Source organism: Mustela nivalis (genome assembly GCF_964662115.1).
Source record: "Mustela nivalis genome assembly, chromosome: 3".
NCBI lineage: Eukaryota > Metazoa > Chordata > Mammalia > Carnivora > Mustelidae > Mustela > Mustela nivalis.
In genome coordinates, this window is record NC_139022.1 from 149,880,526 (window position 1) to 149,898,899 (window position 18,374).

At 35.2% G+C, this 18,374-nt stretch overlaps 1 protein-coding gene across 3 annotated transcripts in view; it reads left to right on the forward strand.

Moving 5' to 3' along the window:
- FYB1 (FYN binding protein 1) overlaps positions 1-17,902 on the forward strand; it is a 155,364-nt gene extending 137,462 nt beyond the window's left edge. For all 3 annotated transcript variants that reach the window (XM_082723423.1, XM_082723422.1, XM_082723424.1), the window contains 5 exons: positions 2,630-2,720; positions 3,719-3,881; positions 12,811-12,844; positions 14,709-14,740; positions 15,817-17,902. In XM_082723423.1, coding sequence (XP_082579549.1) covers positions 2,630-2,720; positions 3,719-3,881; positions 12,811-12,844; positions 14,709-14,740; positions 15,817-15,839 — 343 coding nt within the window. In that variant the 3' untranslated portion in view covers positions 15,840-17,902. The remainder of the gene's footprint in view (positions 1-2,629; positions 2,721-3,718; positions 3,882-12,810; positions 12,845-14,708; positions 14,741-15,816) is intronic.
- The last annotated feature ends 472 nt before the right edge of the window (positions 17,903-18,374 follow it).

Consider the following 18,374-nt stretch of genomic DNA (forward strand, 5'->3'; position numbering starts at 1 on the left):
TTCCCTAAATACAGTACTTAAAGTCTTGGACACTCAATAGAGTCTCTATACTTCACTAAAGTCTTCATAAAATGTTAATTCCTCATAGAATTCCTCATTTTAAACTCTTCTGTGAGACCTAAAACCAACACTCCGTAAACAAGACACGCAACATTGTAAGTACACACAACAAATCCAAAAAAGAAAATTCAAATAGAATAAACCCCCAAAGGTTTGTGCATATTATGTTCTATCCAGTTCAGTCTATCGTCTCTCTGATCCCAGCTCTAAAGTTTCATCCGGGCTTGTGGGTGGAAAGCCTTGATCCTGACCTGCCCCCTCCTCCACATTCTCCCCTCCGTTGCCAGTCTCCCTCCTCCTCCCCCTCTCTGCTGCGTTCTGTTCCTTGTCCTCTGATTATTCTCTGCCCGGTGACTCACTGATGTGATCATTCATTTATTCATTCATATACTCATTCACTGGGAAAATATTTGAGAGACTGATCACAACTGATCTCACTGATTCATCTCCTCCCTTTATTTTTACCCTTTTGCCAAAAGCTTTTTTGGTCTTGAATTCACTTCTTAGTTTATATCTCAGCTTTCACCTACCTTCTTCAAATCTCTTCTGTCCTCCACAAGATTTTTTCCTTTCATGAAATAAAAGATGATTTTTGCTTTGAAAGGACTTTATTATGTCTCTTTTCCACAAAAGCATCATATTCTCAAAGTCTCCATTCAAATTAAAAAAAAAAAAAGTGAGAAGTGAATAGTGACATTCTTCAGCTCACCTAGGGTTTCGATTTAATTTCAGGCTAAAACTGTATGAAAACCTGTTAAGATCAGTTAGTACAAAAGGAATACTTTTTGAAACCTCTTTTGAAATAGAAAATAACATGGTAAGATGCTTTTCTTATATTTCAATAAGCAAGTGAGATGAGCTGATCCATACAGTGTATAAAAACAAGAATACTTCTGTAGCTTTCTCAGGAAAAAAGGTAAATAAAAAGACCTTGAGCTTGGTTAGTTCAAGGAAGAAAGTGACATAGATGAGCGATAATATGCTGTGTCTTCTGAGCAATACTACAAAAATGCATGCGTGCTTATCTACTTAGTATTTATTTTTTACCAACACTGTTAAGTTAATTTTACTGAACAAGAGAAAATATCAAGATCAAAGAAACCAAAGGGGGAATATGCTATCATTTCTATGTGAAGATCGAGTTCTACAGGCACAACAAGCAAGAAAAATAAAAAGAGAATCATTCTCCTTTTTTCTGAAAGGAAAACCTAATCTTCAGTTAATATGTTAGGTTTGAAAATTCCTCACCATTGGGGAGTCACTTCTATCCCTGACATTTTTTAATGCATTTTTCTGTGTTTTCTATTACTGTAGAAATGTCACCCTATTCCATTAAACAGCTCTCTGGAAACCCAGTTACACACTGGATCTTTTCTTCAAGTCGAATAAACCCCAGCTGATTAAACTTTATGTGATATGTACTGTTTGCTGCTGCTTATTTTCAGAGCTTAAGACTATGTTATGTTCTCTAATGTAATATTGTTTTTAACTAAAACTAAATTTCAATAAGTCATTTTCTAAGAGAGCTCTTGGGCCATTTTTAACATGCACATATATCCTGATAGTTCCAAAGCACTAATTTGGGACAGCAAATCCACCAGTGCCCAGAGCACCGCGACACGGGAGGTACTGAGGAAGGCTGCAGAAACCAAGGCAGGACGTTGTGCTAATTCATTTCACAGTAAATGAATGAATTCTAAGATTCAAATATCTAGGAATCAAATATCTTGAATATATCAGTCACAAACAACTTCACTGTAGGTAATCTAGAGAAAAATGAACATGTGTTTAGAACTTTTCGTATTCACAAAAATTCTGATTTTTAAAATTCTCTTCTTCAGAGACATCCAGCCTTTCCCTAACATCCACGTTCAACCCTAGCAAATGTTCCTCAACCTTGGTTGCAAATTAGTATTATCTGTGGAGCCTTAAAATATATATATGTCGGTATCTAGACCCCACTCAGTCTAATTAATTAGAGTGTATTTAATTTAATTAGAATTTCTAGGAATTAGACAAAGTACTTTTTAAAAACTTCCCAGGTGATCTTATATATGGCCAGGCTGAGGAATTACTGTCGTAGGCTTATTCTTACGACCATTGGCATCAGCCCAGTTCATGTCTATGAGAGAAAGTGCTACTCTGGCTTCATTTTAAGTAGATGTGAAAACCTGACATATAGATAAACTTCTCAAGCCATAAAAATCAAGCCACTTAATTATCTAGGAAGGTTTGAAAAATGCAGAGAGGTTGACAACAGGTGAATTGAATCATATGAAACCTCTGATATGTAACCTTGTTCACACTGTACCTTAGTAATTTGTCATGGCTCAGCATAGTAAATAACTACTTATTCCATTTTAACTCATAATCTGTATTCTTTTGAGGAATCTCTTCTGTGTTATAAAATATTATCACTTATTACAGGGAATGTACTAGATTTCTAAGAAAAGATTTTAATTAAAAACAAAATTTAACAAAATTGTAATTTTAGGAATGATGTCTCTATTGTATGCTGTTCTTTTTAAACTAAACTAAATGCTGTTTTATGTGTGTTCTGTCATCTCAGTCAAGGAGCCAAGGCTAAGACTGAAGAAAAAGACCCCAAGAAGTTAAAAAAGCAGGAAAAAGAAGAGAAAGACTTCAGGAAAAAATTTAAAGTATGTCATATTTGAATATCAGACAAAGTTCAAAGTGCTAATGAAAAAAAAAAACGATTTTTAAGTACCAAAATGCACATATTAAAAGTGTAATTATCCGTTATCAGTTATCCATCCTAACTCCTTTATTTTCTATATAATTTTCTTTACATTCGCATCTATTCCTTTAACAAATTAAGCAAGCTCTCTTGCATGCATAATATATATACTGCAATAATCATTTAAACTTAGCTGTTCTTTGAACTTTAATAATAAGATAATCTAAAAATAGAATGGATTTAAAAATATATATGTGTATATGTACCAATACATATACATACACGGGAAAATTATTCAGCTATGAAAAAGAAGGAAATCTTGCCACTTGTGACAACATGAGTGGCCCCTGAGGGTATTATGCTAAGTGAAGTAAGTCAAATTGAGGAAGACGAATATTCTATAATATCACCTATATGTGGAATCTTAAAAAGCCAAGCTCACAGAAGCAAAGTAAAATGAGAGTTACCAGAGGCTGGAGTGGGGGGACATGGAGATGTTGGTTAAAGGTACAAACTTCCAGTTATAAGATGAAAAAGCTTTAGGGGTCTGATGTACAGCATGGTCATTATGGTTAGCAATATTCTAATTAATATATACTTGAAAGTCATAAAGAGAGTAAATCTTAAATGTTCTCACCACAAAAAAGAAGTGGAAATTATGTGAGGTGTTGGAGATTTGATGGTAATCATTTTGTAATATATGGGTATATCAAATCAACACATGGACACATTAAATTTTAAAAAACATTTTTAATTTTTAAAATTGTGATTGTATTAGGTCAGTGAGATTATGAATGGTTTTGCCTCACAATTTTTTCTTTAATGTTTTTACATTTTTTTTTTAAACAAGGAACTATTCATGGAGCAAAGGCTTTCTTAGTAAATCTGTCACTCAGGGAATTAATTTAATAGTATACATCAATCAATCAATCAATCATATGTTTTTCTTTATTTTTCCAGTATGATGGCGAAATTAGAGTCCTGTATTCGACCAAAGTTGCACCTTCCTTTACTTCCAAAAGGTGGGGCACCAGAGATCTGCAGGTGAAGCCTGGTGAATCTCTTGAAGTTATACAAAGCACTGATGATACAAAAGTTCTCTGCAGAAATGAAGAAGGAAAATGTAAGTCACTCCTTCCTTTTCGTCATCCCCGGTCGCCCCTGTTTTATTAACCTTGTTTTGTTTATGCTTTATGAATTGTGGCATACATTAAGAAACTAGAGATCGTGCTTCATGGAAATCAATGTTATTTTATTTGAGTCCCTTTTCATCTCCCACCTGCTGTATTTGGCACTGTGGTGCCAAGTTCATGCCAAATTTGTACTTCTCAAAATGCCAATCCACAGACCACCAGCATCAGAAAACCCTTTGTGTATTAAAATCACAGTTGCTGGACCCGCCCTGAGCATGCTGAGTCATGAGTTCTGGGGAGCCAGACAGAATCTGTGACCCTCACTTCTTCTCTGGCTTATTCTCGGGTACACCAGAGGGAGAAGCAGTGTGCTGAAGGAGTGAGTGGCTCTGGCTCGGGTCTGGTTTTGAGATTATATAGCGCAAGGCACATCTAGAATTTCCAGTCTTCCTACCTTGCAGACTGACTTGTTTTCAGTTCATACTCGGATACGCTTCATACACCGTAGTCTTCCTAATGAATATAAGAGAGTCTCCTGTCTTCTTTGATTTTGTGGGCTATTGAAACAGACAGAGGGACATCTTTTCCCTTTTGAAAAGGAAGCTTATTTCACTTAAAGACCAGGGAAGGGTAATTCAAAAGTATGCTTCCTCTATTTATTTTTTAATTTAATTTAATTCCAATTTAATTCCAGTGTTGTTAATGTGCAGTGTTACATTAGTTCCAGGTTGTAAAATATAGGGAGTCGCCACTCGCTACACCCCCACACCCCCCAGGATACACCCCAAGTGCATGCCTTCTTACCACGTCATATTCCATGGGTTTACAAGAGAGTCCCTGTCTCTTTGACTTTATCAGCTATTATAACCCACAGATGGAAATGTTCTTGTCAGGTTTTAAAAGGAAGCTTATTTTACTTAAAGTCCAAGGAACAGCCATTCAAAATTACGTGTCCTTTATTTAAAAGCAAAGACTCAGTGTGGCTGCCCCCCTATCAGCTTGGTTACTCTGTGTGGAAAACATGAACTCTGAGTCGAATTTTAATGACAGGAAGGTGACTCAGGGACAGGAACTGAAATGGGAGTTTTAAGAATAAAACCGGTGACTCAAGGTTGGGGAAATGGATCTAAAGTTATCATGGAGGAGGTGTGGTTGGCTTTTAAAAGGAGAAAATGAAATGTGGATACAAAGGATAAAAGACACGAGTGGTGTAGTATTAAGGCTCAAAGGTCACAGTAGCTAATGTGTAAACAGTGCTCCAGCAGACAAAGAAAGCCCCCATTCAGACTAGCAGATGTGAGGATATACCCCAAGGAATAGCTTTACATGCAGAAGAACTCCATGCATTAAAAGGTCATCACAAATATTAAAAAGTTTAAAAATTCAAAAAGTTTTAAATAGGTTATGATTGATATACCAGATTGAATATTTACACAAGGACTATGATAATAATGTGAAGAAATTCTCATGGCACGATAAGAGAAATAAGAAACCTGCTTCATGTGGGATAGGATTTATAGCCCTGGTAAAAAAAAAATTATACAAATAAGAAACTAAGGGACACCACTGATAGCGGCTGATTGAGGTGATGAGCCTAAATGAACCTGTTTTCTTTCCTCTGGTTTCCAAATTATATCATATTTCTGACAAGAGAGAATTGTCCGAGGACTTGCCCTGTGGCCCTTTCTCTGGGGCACAAGCTTCAGACCTATCTTGCCTTGCTATCCTGAGAGTCTTATCTTTTGCAACCAATCCCATGTAAAGTCATGCTTCACAACTCCAACATACACACCCATCGCAGGGGAATCTTGTACAAAGTGCTGATTCTCATTCAGCGGGTCTGAGGTGAGGTATAACGTTCTGCATTTTCCCAAGCTGCCAGGGAATGGATACTGCTGGCGCAATGAACATACTCTTGTGTAACAAGGGTCCAAATGGCTTCATCAACAACCTGTATGGATATAGATGAGCAGGAAGAAGCAGCTCCAGAAACGGAAATGTGGAGGAGACTTATCTTTCTAGAAGCCAGAGACTCTTAAGCATGAGACAAACAGGAACTACTCAGGGATGATTCCGTAATGTGCTATCATTTCCTACTTGGACATCAGTAATTCTGAATACTCTTATGAATACTGGAGGGCTCCTGCCCTCTTAGAATTTATCATCTCTTGAAACTGAGAAGGGCAAACGTGTAAAATGCTGATAGGTCACAAGCAAAGGCTCCATGTAACTTCTATCATTTTTTTTGTGGTGCAACACCAATGCACTTTACAATTCCCAAGCTCACAGATAACTAATTCACGTCATAGGTGGTTTGGAGACCATCTCAAACAGAATGGAAACCTGATGATTCTACCAGCAGTGCTTGTGTAACTGTTGTTTTTTATTTAAAGACTCTTTGGACTGGGCTTTGTCTCAGCTTCTGCATTTAGGGAGTGATTCTGAGAATCTTATGAGCAAATGGAAAAGGAGACAGGAAAGGAAAGGCAGTCAACAAAGCCTTGTTATGGAAAAAGTTGCCACTTAGGTAATTGCAGCTTATACCAGCTGAGAACTCAGAGTGGCAGTGTTATCACATCCAATGAGAAACAAATTGGGGTATTGTTACACCAACGCCTGTCCATGCGGATTTGAAGTCTACTCCTGGGCAGGGGGCAAGCCATTTGGGATACTGAGCAAGGTGATGAAGAGCTCTGGAAGCCAGAGAAAATTGATCAGTTTAAAAAAAAAAAAAAATTGCAAGTGTTGTCCTTTGGAAGTTGGGTGAACCAAAAGGCACTGACATGTAGGGGTGGAGGTCTATGGGAAGACCACCTAGAGCATCTGCTGTTGCCTTTCATGTTGAGCTTTATTCCAAAATGTAATTATCATGTCTGCTTTATTTCACTTTTATTTTGCCAAATAGCCTGCTTTTCTTAATTTTTCTAAACCTCCTGCTTATTCCTTTCTTGAACTGGACCCTTGGCATTCTTAGTTTCCCTAATCTCTGATCCATTACTCAGGTGACTTCCATAGGATTTGGGAGGATTGTTGTGTGCATTTAACCCTCTTGAATCTAGATTTTTGCAATAGCCTTTCAAATGATATGTCTACCTTACCCTTGTTCTCAGCCAATCCACCTGCCACACTGTTACTCAACTATTATTTTTTAAAAACACAAATATTGGGCGCCTGGTTGTCTCAGTGGGTTAAGCCGCTGCCTTCGGCTCAGGTCATGATCTCAGGGTCCTGGAATCGAGTCCCGCATCGGGCTCTCTGCTCAGCAGGGAGTCTGCTTCCTCCTCTCTCTCTCTGCCTGCCTCTCTGTCTACTTGTGATCTTTCTCTGTCAAATAAATAAATAAAATCTTTTAATAAATAAATAAATAAAAACACAAATATTATCTCTAGGCTATTATATAAAACCCTATAGATTTAGCCTCAAACCCATCAATTATCCTATGGGCAACCACCACTCCAAAATATATACTACTGACTTGTCATTCCCTGAGTAAATTATGCTATTTCATCCTTCTATGCTGTTTTATTCTACTTCTAATGCCCATAATTGTCTAGTAAAAAACAATCCAGTTGGGACGCCTGGGTGGCTCAGTTGGTTGGACGACTGCCTTCAGCTCAGGTCATGATCCCAGAGTCCCGGGATCGAGTCCCGCATTGGGCTCCCAGCTCCTTGGGGAGTCTGCTTCTCCCTCTGACCTTCTCCTTGCTCATGCTCTCTCTCACTCTCTCTCTCTCAAATAAATAAATAAAATCTTAAAAAAAAAATCCAGTTGTCATCTAAAATTAGAAACACACCCATTCCCTACTCCCCAGTCACCCATCACAATTTATCTCTCAGGCCACACCATGCTACTACTTTTGTCCTTCTAATTGTCCTTCCTGTTTTATCAATTATTCGTATTAGACCCTGAGCTGGAGAGTAAATTCACTGAAATGTTGTCAACATTGTACTGCCAATCCTCCCACGGTACCTGGCACCTTGTTCGGGGCTTACTGAATTGAATGTAACAATTTGGAGATTGCAGTTGGAGAACCAGATGAAAGTCTGATATATAGACATGCATAAGAAGAAGTCTGCAGAGGAGTTTAACTTGTTAGGAGACAGAAGTTCTCTGTCTTGGTGTTAGTGATGTGGTTTGCTTGTGTATCATGTAGGAGGCTTTAAATCTTTCAGTTCCTTATTTCTACATCTGTATAGCTGTGAAGTCATTTGCGACCCAACACCATCGTAACCTTAACATCTTCCTTACTTTCCATTCATTAATCCATCAAAGAAAAGAAAGCATAGTTTATAAACTTAATTTGGAATGGTAGAAATTAGAAGAGAAAGTATTAACAACAATCTCTTCCCATTATGGAGTTGAGTACAAGCTACCCTTACAAGCATTATCACATTTGATCAATTATCCCACTGGCTTGTGGAAACACATATCGAAGAGGCATTGAAATCTTAAGTATGTATTTCTGGCACATTCCCAAATGTTTAGAATTTCTCTTTAATATTTGAGCGTATTCCACAACTCAATGTCTCATAAGCTATATGTTTCCCCACCTCCTGTAGGAAAATTTTCACAAAAAGTGTGGAAGGAGACATGAACTGAATTATATATGGTTAAAATGTTCTCTATTTTCTTTGGGCATCAAGGAAAGGGAATTTCAAATATAGTTTGGATTTTCTCAAATCCAATTAATCATTTCTTTGCTTAAATAATTCTGTTTTCAATTTTAAAACAGCAGATGCTCACTGAAGAAAATTTTCTAAATTCAGAAACTTAAAAGTCCCTGGATTTGAAGCCCTAGAAATCAGGAGAGAGGGACAGAGAGAAAGAAGACAAGGAGAGAGAACATTTTTATAACACGAGGCTAATAATCTATATTTAGTTTTATACATTGTGTTTTATTTTTTTCTTTCTGTAATATTATGAGCATGTCCCTTTGATGTCAGGCATTGTTTCACTTGCATGGGTAAGTCTGTGCAACATGATATTATTGTTTTTAACTGCATGAGGCCAAATTGAGTAAACTGAACTTCATTTCTGGACTTAGCTCACAACAAATGAAATAATAAAGAAATAACAAAAGTTGTCATTTTTATTAAGAAATTTGAAAATATCACAACAAAGATATTTTCAACTTTTCCAAAGATGATTTTTGTGTTTCCTTCATAATTTTGTATTCATGACTCCCTTCTTAAGGGTCAGTCAGTACTGAGAACTGGCACACGTGGAGGTTGGGTGTTACTTTCTTAATTAGCTCTATCCCACCACATATTTAAAAACACTTGTTTCAAGTCACTTTGTTCTGCTGTATGAATATGAAGTTTCCAAATAATCATTTCATATTAGGTGTGAGAACCCCTTATGAGTCAGCACCCACAGTAAACATGGTGCCCATTCTACATAGCATGGGGCGACGATGACTTTTTTGCTTATTTCATTGTATTTTTCATTAATACTCCTTATGATGGATATACATGGAACACTGAAGCAAAGAGATCATTTTTCTACTGCAAAAAATGGGGGTGCCTGTGTGGCTTAGTGGGTTAAAGTCTCTGTCTTCGGCTCAGGTCATGATCCCAGGGTCCTGGGATCGAGCATGGGGCTCTCTGCTCAGCAGGGAGCCTGCTTCCTCCTCTCTCTCTGCCTGCCTCTCTGCCTCCTTGTGATCTCTGTCTGTCAAATAAATAAATAAATAAACAAAATCTTTAAAAAAATGTTATTTCTAGGAACTATAAGGGAAAGATCATAGAAAATATAAAAATTCATAGTGGGTCACTTTTTTCAACACTGTCATTAATCAATCATGCTTTTAATCAAATGAAGTTTTAGAGATTTTTAAAGGTACTAGACAGTGAAACCCAGGCTGTATTAAAAGTCATTAATCCTAGGGCGCCTGGGTAGCTCAGTGGATTAAGCCTCTGCCTTTGGCTCAGGTCATGATCTCAGGGTCCTGGGATTGAGCCCCATTTCGGGCTCTCTGCTCAGCATGGAGCCTGCTTCCCCCTCTCTCTTTGCCTACCTCTCTGCCCTACCTGTGATCTCTCTCTCTGTCAAATAAATAAATATAAATCTTTTTTAAAAGTCATTAATGCCATAAAAATGCTATATAATAATAATTTTATAGCTAATGAGTCCCAAATTATAACATCATTTCAGGAAATTAATATAAAGCAGTACAGTACCATCCCACACTGCATCTCCTTGATACATTTTTCTTAAGTAATATTCATAATCATTCATATTTATGTAGCTCAGACACAGAAGCAACAGTCACAGCAGAGCATTCAATGGAAAGAAAAGCCATTCCTTAGAGCTCTGGAACAACCAAGACATAGGAGGAAATGTAATAGGGGTTTGAGAACCTAAAAAATATTTTTTATAATTAATTTTGTGAAGACAGATTATTAAGCTGTTTATCATAGTTATTAACTTCGGTCATGTAAACGACTATTTAATGCTTAATTACTACAGACAGTTCTTTATCCAGGTCTACACAATTTTAGCATACACGAGTTCTTAAAAGATTACCTAAAAGCAAAGGAAAATAAAAACCTTTAATTTCCAAAAATGGTGATTATATTCTCTTTGTTTTGTTCTTTATTTCTTTAAATTTCCTAAAGACTTTCTTTAAAAAAGAACAAAACAGGAATATATTTGATACTGTCATAAGTCCAGTCTCTGGCAATAGCTTTAATTTTGTATGTATTTCTCTAATTTTGTATCTTCTAATATTAGTTCAGAGACATTCCAAAGCCTGAACAGCTCACAGAGATTTCCTTCACTGTCAAAAGCTTCAGCTCCTCCATGTCATTACTTTTAAATTATTAACTTAAACATGAATATCTCATGGGAACACTTATTATTGTATTCTTTTATTTTCCAATTTGTTTTAAGAAAAAAAAAATGTAAAAAAAAAAAAAAGTAACAAAAGCAGAGCCACCGTTTCTAACTAATGGAAACAAAAAGTTTGGACTATTACTGTCTATAGAGAAATGTTCACATTTTATTTTAGCTCCAAACACCAGGACAGGTAAAGATAGATTTCAGTTATTGGGACCATGACATGAAATTCACAGTTCGTTCTGAAAACTTGTTATCTGCATAGATTTTTCTCTTTTGACAGACACACATAGAATTGAATTTTTTAGAGATGAGCTTATCCCCCTTTAAAAATTATGTTAAATTATGATATATACCCTAAATTTTTTAGAAGTCTGTTAACATGAAATGAATAGAAGAACTGTAGTATCAAAGGCAACCAAGAATATTAACTTTAGATGTTCTTACAGTAATAATTTTTGCTACTTTTGCCTTAACTGAAATAAAAAAAGAAGGTATAACAAGATCTAACTTCTCAGAGTCTGAGAAAAATATTACATTTTTGTGCTTTTATCATTTTGACACATGCTTCATTATTTCCATACTACAGGAATTCAGAGATAACTTTCAGTTTCCTTTTCCAAATAGGATTCTAATAAAATTTTCATTAAAAAGGGGTGAATTTCTTGATAAAATATTTCAGTGGAGGGTTTTTTTTCACTCTGGAATATTTCAAGGGAAAGTTCATTTTCTTAAGTTTCAATCTAGAGTTTCATTTGTATGATCCCACTTTTTAAAAAAAAATGTTTTTGAATGTTAAATCAATGGCAATATGACATCATTCTGTTTATGTTAATATCATCTGTATTACTCTTTGCTATGTTTATAATTTTTTACACATTTACCCTAATAAAAATTAGATCTAAAGTGGACCGAGCTAGGGCGCCTGGGTGGCTCAGTGGGTTAAGCCGCTGCCTTCTGCTCAGGTCATGATCTCAGGGTCCTGGGATCGAGGCCCGCATCGGGCTCTCTGCTCAGCAGGGAGCCTGCTTCCTCCTCTCTCTGCCTGCCTCTCTGCCTGCTTGTGATCTCTCTCTGTCAAATAAATAAATAAAATCTTAAAGTGGACCGAGCTCAATAGATTGACTCTGAAAGAATTTAGAGGCTGTATTGACAAGGCAATGAAAGCTACTAATCTCAAGCATATAGTAGAGTTTAGGTGCTAACACAAAACTAATAATTCCAAAGACTAGTAATATTAATTAAATGTCAACAGAAATTTTCTCAAAAAAAAAATAGTCTGTATCTTTTCTTAGGATTGTTTTGCATAATAGGGGCAAAGATAAGGTGTTTAAAAAAAACTTTGCTTTTTTTTGCATAAAGTATGGTCTACTTCCTACTTAACAGGAGAATCACTAGAATGCCTGCTGTGTGTTCTTCTAATAATGATTTGTATCATGAAAGATGAAAATGCACATGTCGACACTCTGTCAAATGGCAAAAGCAGTATGGAAGACCTTCCACGCTGAACTTGAGAACTATTTTGAGACCATTTAGAATGCTTACTCCCCCAAGGAATTGCAAGATTGCTGATCTGCAAGGGGAGTTGAACAATTTTGACTCTATTCAATATAATAACATTTTAAAACTTAAGGCTTTGATCTGATGGTATTTGAAATACCTACATACAAACTATTTTTCTATTTAGAGAAACTATAAATTCTTCCTAGGACAGGGTCACATGGGTAACACTATGAAGAAATAGAGTAGAATTTGGAAAAGCCCTGTGCTACTGCATGCAGTAGCTTGGAGAAGAAGACAAATTGTTTATCTTTAAGGGGAAAGCTCATAAATGGAGGAAAAGAGACTTGTAGGAGAGAGAGAGAAAAAAATAGAAAAGGAAAAGAAAGGGGAGAAAAGTGGACATGAATAAGAAAAATAGGTCGTATTTGGAAATAGAGTTATTCAGTATACTATATCACATTATATCAAAGCACATTACATTAGATATTCAATTCTATTTCACTTTCTTAAAAGAAACAGTAAAGATTATTCAAATCTGTACTATTAATAGAATTTCCTTTCTTTTTTTTTTTTCATAGATGGTTATGTCCTTCGGAGTTACTTGGTGGACAAGTAAGTTCATTTTCTTCTACTACTAATAAAGAGTATTATGTAATTCTTTAAGAAAGATTCCTAATATCATCTAAATAATATAATCTACTAAACTGTCATAAACAAATTTAAAAACAATTGCTATACTAATATCAGTGTGGTACTACCCATCATAAAGTTAAGGTTTTCATAAAGTGTCACTCTTAAATAAACAAGAACTCTTCTCGTTCGTGAGTATACAGTTCATAGTCATAAACATTCATTTGAGACAGACATAGCAAAATTGGAGACAGGGGAAAACCACTAACACTTTCATTAAAATGTTGCCTTTCACTTACTGATAAATGCGGTTGGTTGAATTGAATTAATCAGGGACCGATTAATGTCTACACAGTAGGTACTAATGTCACTTGTTAGTAATTTGACCCCAACTGAGGGCTTTTCTTTATTAGGCATAGTAGAGTATTAAGTTGCCCTTTGGTAGCATGCCAGAATAAAGATTGTCATCAATGATTCTCCTATTCTTATGAATAAGACGTTGTCACAGTCTGGTACTAGTGTTCTATGAGAGTTCCCCTCAGACGTTGTAAGATTCTGTTCCAAGTATATCAGTGCACAAAGTGAACTCCATTATCAGGTGCATATGCCAACATAAAGATTTACAGAATTCTGCATAATAAAAAAATCAAGGAAGATTCACAAACCGTATCCATGAAAAACCTGACACCCATCAGAAAGAGACATATCAATGCTAATGCTTTGTCAGGAAACTAGTAAAGAGTGAAAAGAAAAATAATTAGAATACTTTTCTTTTTCTCAGAGCATTAATCACAATGGTAGGCAAGCACTTCTCTATTTTATGAAAGATACTAATTTCAAGGAACGACTATGTGGCAAGTAATCTTCATCAGCGATTATTAGAGGATGAGGAAAAGAGAAGTTAGAGAGTATGGTCTAAGTAATTATTGGTTCACCATCTGTTGAAGTGATTACTTAGCAAGTGTTTATTGAATAGATGATAGGAAAATCTGTCCTTTTTGCATTCGTATCAGATTTCCATTAGCTAAGGATTCCCTTAATCTCAGAGAAAGGATCCAAACAGAAGACAGAGGAAGCCTACAGCATCTGCCATAGTTGGCAGCAACTGGGAGGGCTTGCTGCTGTTTCCATGACAAAAGCAGAGATAGTACAGGGACCAAAAGTGAGTCTGGTCAAGGTGACAGTCACCTTACATTTCTGAACTTTGAAACTGTGTTCTACATTTCAAGCCTATATTTGCATTTACAATACTTCCTATTTTAATTACTTGTATATCTTTCTCTCCTCCATTAGATTATAAGATTCTTGAAATTGAAGCTTGCATTTTACCCATGTTTATATCTCCTCGTACATAGGAAGGACTTATTAAGTGTATAGAACAGAATATTTTACAAAGATTTGGGACCAAGTAGAACCAAAATGTGTAAAAAGTAGCCAGAACTATTATTATGCATCAGCCTATAACCATAAATATTTTTAGAATTATATAACATAAGAATCACCATGCTAACCATATCTTGGCTACTCATTTTGAAACTAATATTTATGTATTTTATAATTAATATTTATAAATTATTAGAAATGCAAAAATGATGCACTCATTTTTTTAGGTCAAAATTATTCTATTTCTTTTTTTTATATTATTCTCAGAGAATTAGGTTAAATGAATGAAAGATGGTGTAGATGAATACAAAATTTCTTCCCACTTATAAATTCACATTTAACTTCTCACCTTTAAATGTTTCATTGTGTCATATAAGATCATATTACTAACTTTTTAATCTAGAGATTGCCTTCATGTTAAGAACATATTTTCTTTTAAAAAAATTATTGTCTACATTTACAGTGATGGAGAGATCTACGATGACATTGCTGATGGTAAGTCCCACGTGGCACCCACCATTGAGAACAATAACAGTGAATTTACTGTTCTTATAAATACTAAAAATAGCTTGCTGGATTAATTAGAGCTTTTCAATCTGATCAGAATTTGAATCACTTGAAAATGTTAGGAAAGGTAAATGCTCTGGTATAATTTAAGAAATTGTTTTTGCACACGACTGGAAATCAAGGAAGAATCTTGTTTATTTTCTCTGAAAACAAAAGTACGAAAATAATGTGAACTTTTTATTTTACCATTAATCTTAATACAAATAACTTTCATCCTTTAAAATATGTAGACTTGACCTACTAATTGGTCAAATAACTTTCATCCTTTAAAATATGTAGACTTGACCAATTAGTAGGTCAAGTCTACATATTTTAATTCATAACCTGTAATACTCACTAATATTCTTTTAGCATCACATATTTATAAATTACAATCTTTAAAAAATTAATCTCAACTGAAGTGACGCATAGAATTACTCATGTGGCCTTTTAGTTTCCTTTTAAACTTATGATTCTTACTGATATTTAACAACTTCAATCTCATTTAGAAAACTACCAAAAAATACATTTAATTAAGTGCCAGATAAAATAATTCTGAGTCTCATTTTGATAAAAAATAAATCTGTCCAGGGCATCTGGATGGCTCATTTGGTTAAGAGACTCCCTTAGGCTTAGGTCATGATCTTGAAATCCTAGGATCCAGTCCCACATGGGGGGTCCCTGCTTGGGGGCAGGGGTTGGGGGGGAGTCTACTTCTCCCTCTGACCCTCCCCCATCCCCTGCTTTCTCTCTCTCCCTCTCTCAAATAAATAAATAAAAACTTAAAAAAAAAGAATAAATCTGTCCAGAACTTTGTTAGAATTATATACTGAACAATGTAAAGTAAATCCATATATGGTCTTCCATGTAACTACTTTTCACAAAGTGAGCCAATTCTACCTTTTTCTACATTTTTTTTTAACCCTAAACTGGGTGAGTGTGAATTACCCACATTTCTAGCCTTGGAAAGCTTAGAAGGTATGTGTTTTGTATAACTCTATTGAAATTTGTATTTTTTTTTTCAGGTTGCATCTATGACAATGACTAGGTCTCAGCCTTGTTCATTCTGCTCTGTTCATTTGATACTAAAATGAAGTCTGAATTTTAATTGACATGGGATTGGATATCATAGAAAATGGATGCATGCAACTACCTATTACCATTCGCTATAAAACTCTGATTAAGAAGTTTTAAAACTGTGGACTAGAAAATGATCTTAAAATCTTGAGATACTGCATCAGTGAGCTGTAAGAATTATGAAATATTCCATTTCTGGTTCAGCTACAGTTATGAAGGAACTTCTTGTAGACCATCAGGAGACAACCTCCCCTCTCTAAAAAGAAAGAAAAAATTAGGAAGAAATGACTGTGTTGTCTAAAGAAATATGAGGAGGAAGAATAAAGAAATATAAGGAAGAAAATATTAAAACATTCCACAAGATAGAAAACTATCGTTTGAACCTCTAATTGTGATTGTCTCTTATAGTCTTTATTCAAATCCTCTATCTGTAAAAGGGCACAACTGTCTCCTCTCTTGCTGGTGGGATCAATGTTCTAAAAATTACAGTGGCAACAGAGTTTGTGTATAAAGATTGTCCCTGTTTGTTAATTGTGAATATATGTTAATTATTTGATGAGAATGTATACATTTAGTACACACACTTCAGATTAAAACTGTAGAAGAGTCAAAAATCGGTTTTCTTTTTGCGGACTCATCCACTAACAGTCGAATTATGTGCTCTGTTTAAAGTACTGTTGGAACTAGAGTAGATAGGAATGAGGTCTACCCTAAAATTATGAAGAATGGAAGATGGACTTTGAAATTAATTAGGCTTTAATGGCACCTCTTCTATGAAGACTCTTTTGAAAGTTTTTGCTCTTCAATTACTTCTGTGGAATTTTTTTTAAACCACTTTACTGGAAAGTTGGCCTAGTGTTTGGACTAGAATGTTTCCTACTCATACATACTCTTTCCCAAAGCACCTCCAAACAAAATATGAAGCATTTGGAATTAAGAACACTAAACAAAAATGCTACAAAATGCAAGACTCCTAACACCCAAGAAAATAGCATGTTAGGTAATTTTTTCTCAACTTCCAAAATCGGCAAATCCTAAAGCTGGCTCTACTACCAACGAACCATGATATGATATTTGGTGAACTAGTTTCCTCATCTGCAAATTACAGGATTAGATGAAATCAGTTTTTCCCAAAAATTTTATGACCAGTTACCTCAAACTTTTATAATCCTCCCCAACCCCAAATCCTGTATTTCAGAAGCCTTTGTGTATTTTTAAAACTCATTGATTAAATAATGATTAATGTATTTTCTGTATTTTAATATTTCAAAGTCTCATTGGAGCTTCTGAAGAGTGGCCCCACTGAATTGAAATCATTTCAAATCATTGTAACCTCAGCCTTCATATGGGTAATTTCCATATGGGGTTTAAATTTTTGAAAATAGATCAGAAAGAAAGACAAATAGAAAGACAGGATGGAAGGAAGGAAGTAAGGAAAGAAAAAAAGGAAGGAAGGAAGGAAGAGAAGGAGAGAAAGAGAAAGAAGAAAGAAAGAAAGAAAGAAAGAGCCTTCAACCTTTATTGTTCAATTTATAGAGTCAGCAAGTCTGAAGCTCCACATTAGAAACCAATGATGTCCAAGTCCCCCTCCAATTATGAAATACTTTGATGTCTACTTTTTGATAGGATAAACCAGTATATGCTCAGTATATGATGAAATTATTTTAATAGATAAATTACATGGTTCAAAAGTGTTTTTGTTTTTATTAAATTTGGCAGCAAATATACATAATACACTGACAGTATATCTCCAGTTATTTTTTTCTCATTGAAAATAACATAAATTCAATATAATATCAGTTTTTGAAATTCCAAATTAAACCAGGAAACTATATTAGAGTTTTGGGTTATACACCAAGAAACAGACACATACAATGCCTACAAAAGAGGTATATAATAGATAATCATCTTAATATAAAAGGAATATTTGACATGTTAATTTTAATATATTAAGTATTATTTCTGCTGTAGTTTAATGTATAGAATTTTGTCATGTGAGAAGAGCTACAAATAAATAATATCTTTAGCAGATAACTTTGCTGCCTACTTCATCAAGGAATTGAGGTCCTCAACCTTTCTCTCCCATAATTTGATACCACATCTACAGTCTTTAAGCCCAATCATTCCTGTTTTTGCTTCATCCTCAGAGGATGGAGTACCTCCTGTTTAAGACTAAACCTTCCAGTAGTGTGCCTGATGCTTTTCTTCCGATTTTGAATGAAACTGAAAAAACCAAGCACAAGTCCCTTCAACTTCCAACAATGTTCAACCTCAACCCATGTTCAGACATTATCCCAGGGAATAAGATACCACTCCTCAAAGCCATAACCTTTATCCAGTTTCTTCTTTCTTTCTCTGAAGTCTTCTTCCTTCACAGTTAACTAATTCTCTCTCACTCACAAAGACCCTGCCCAACTTTTCCTCCTTTCTCTTCCTCTCTTCCTCTTCTTTAACTTCTTCCATTGTGCAGACTTCCTCCTCTGGACTTACAAACATACTGAAGTTC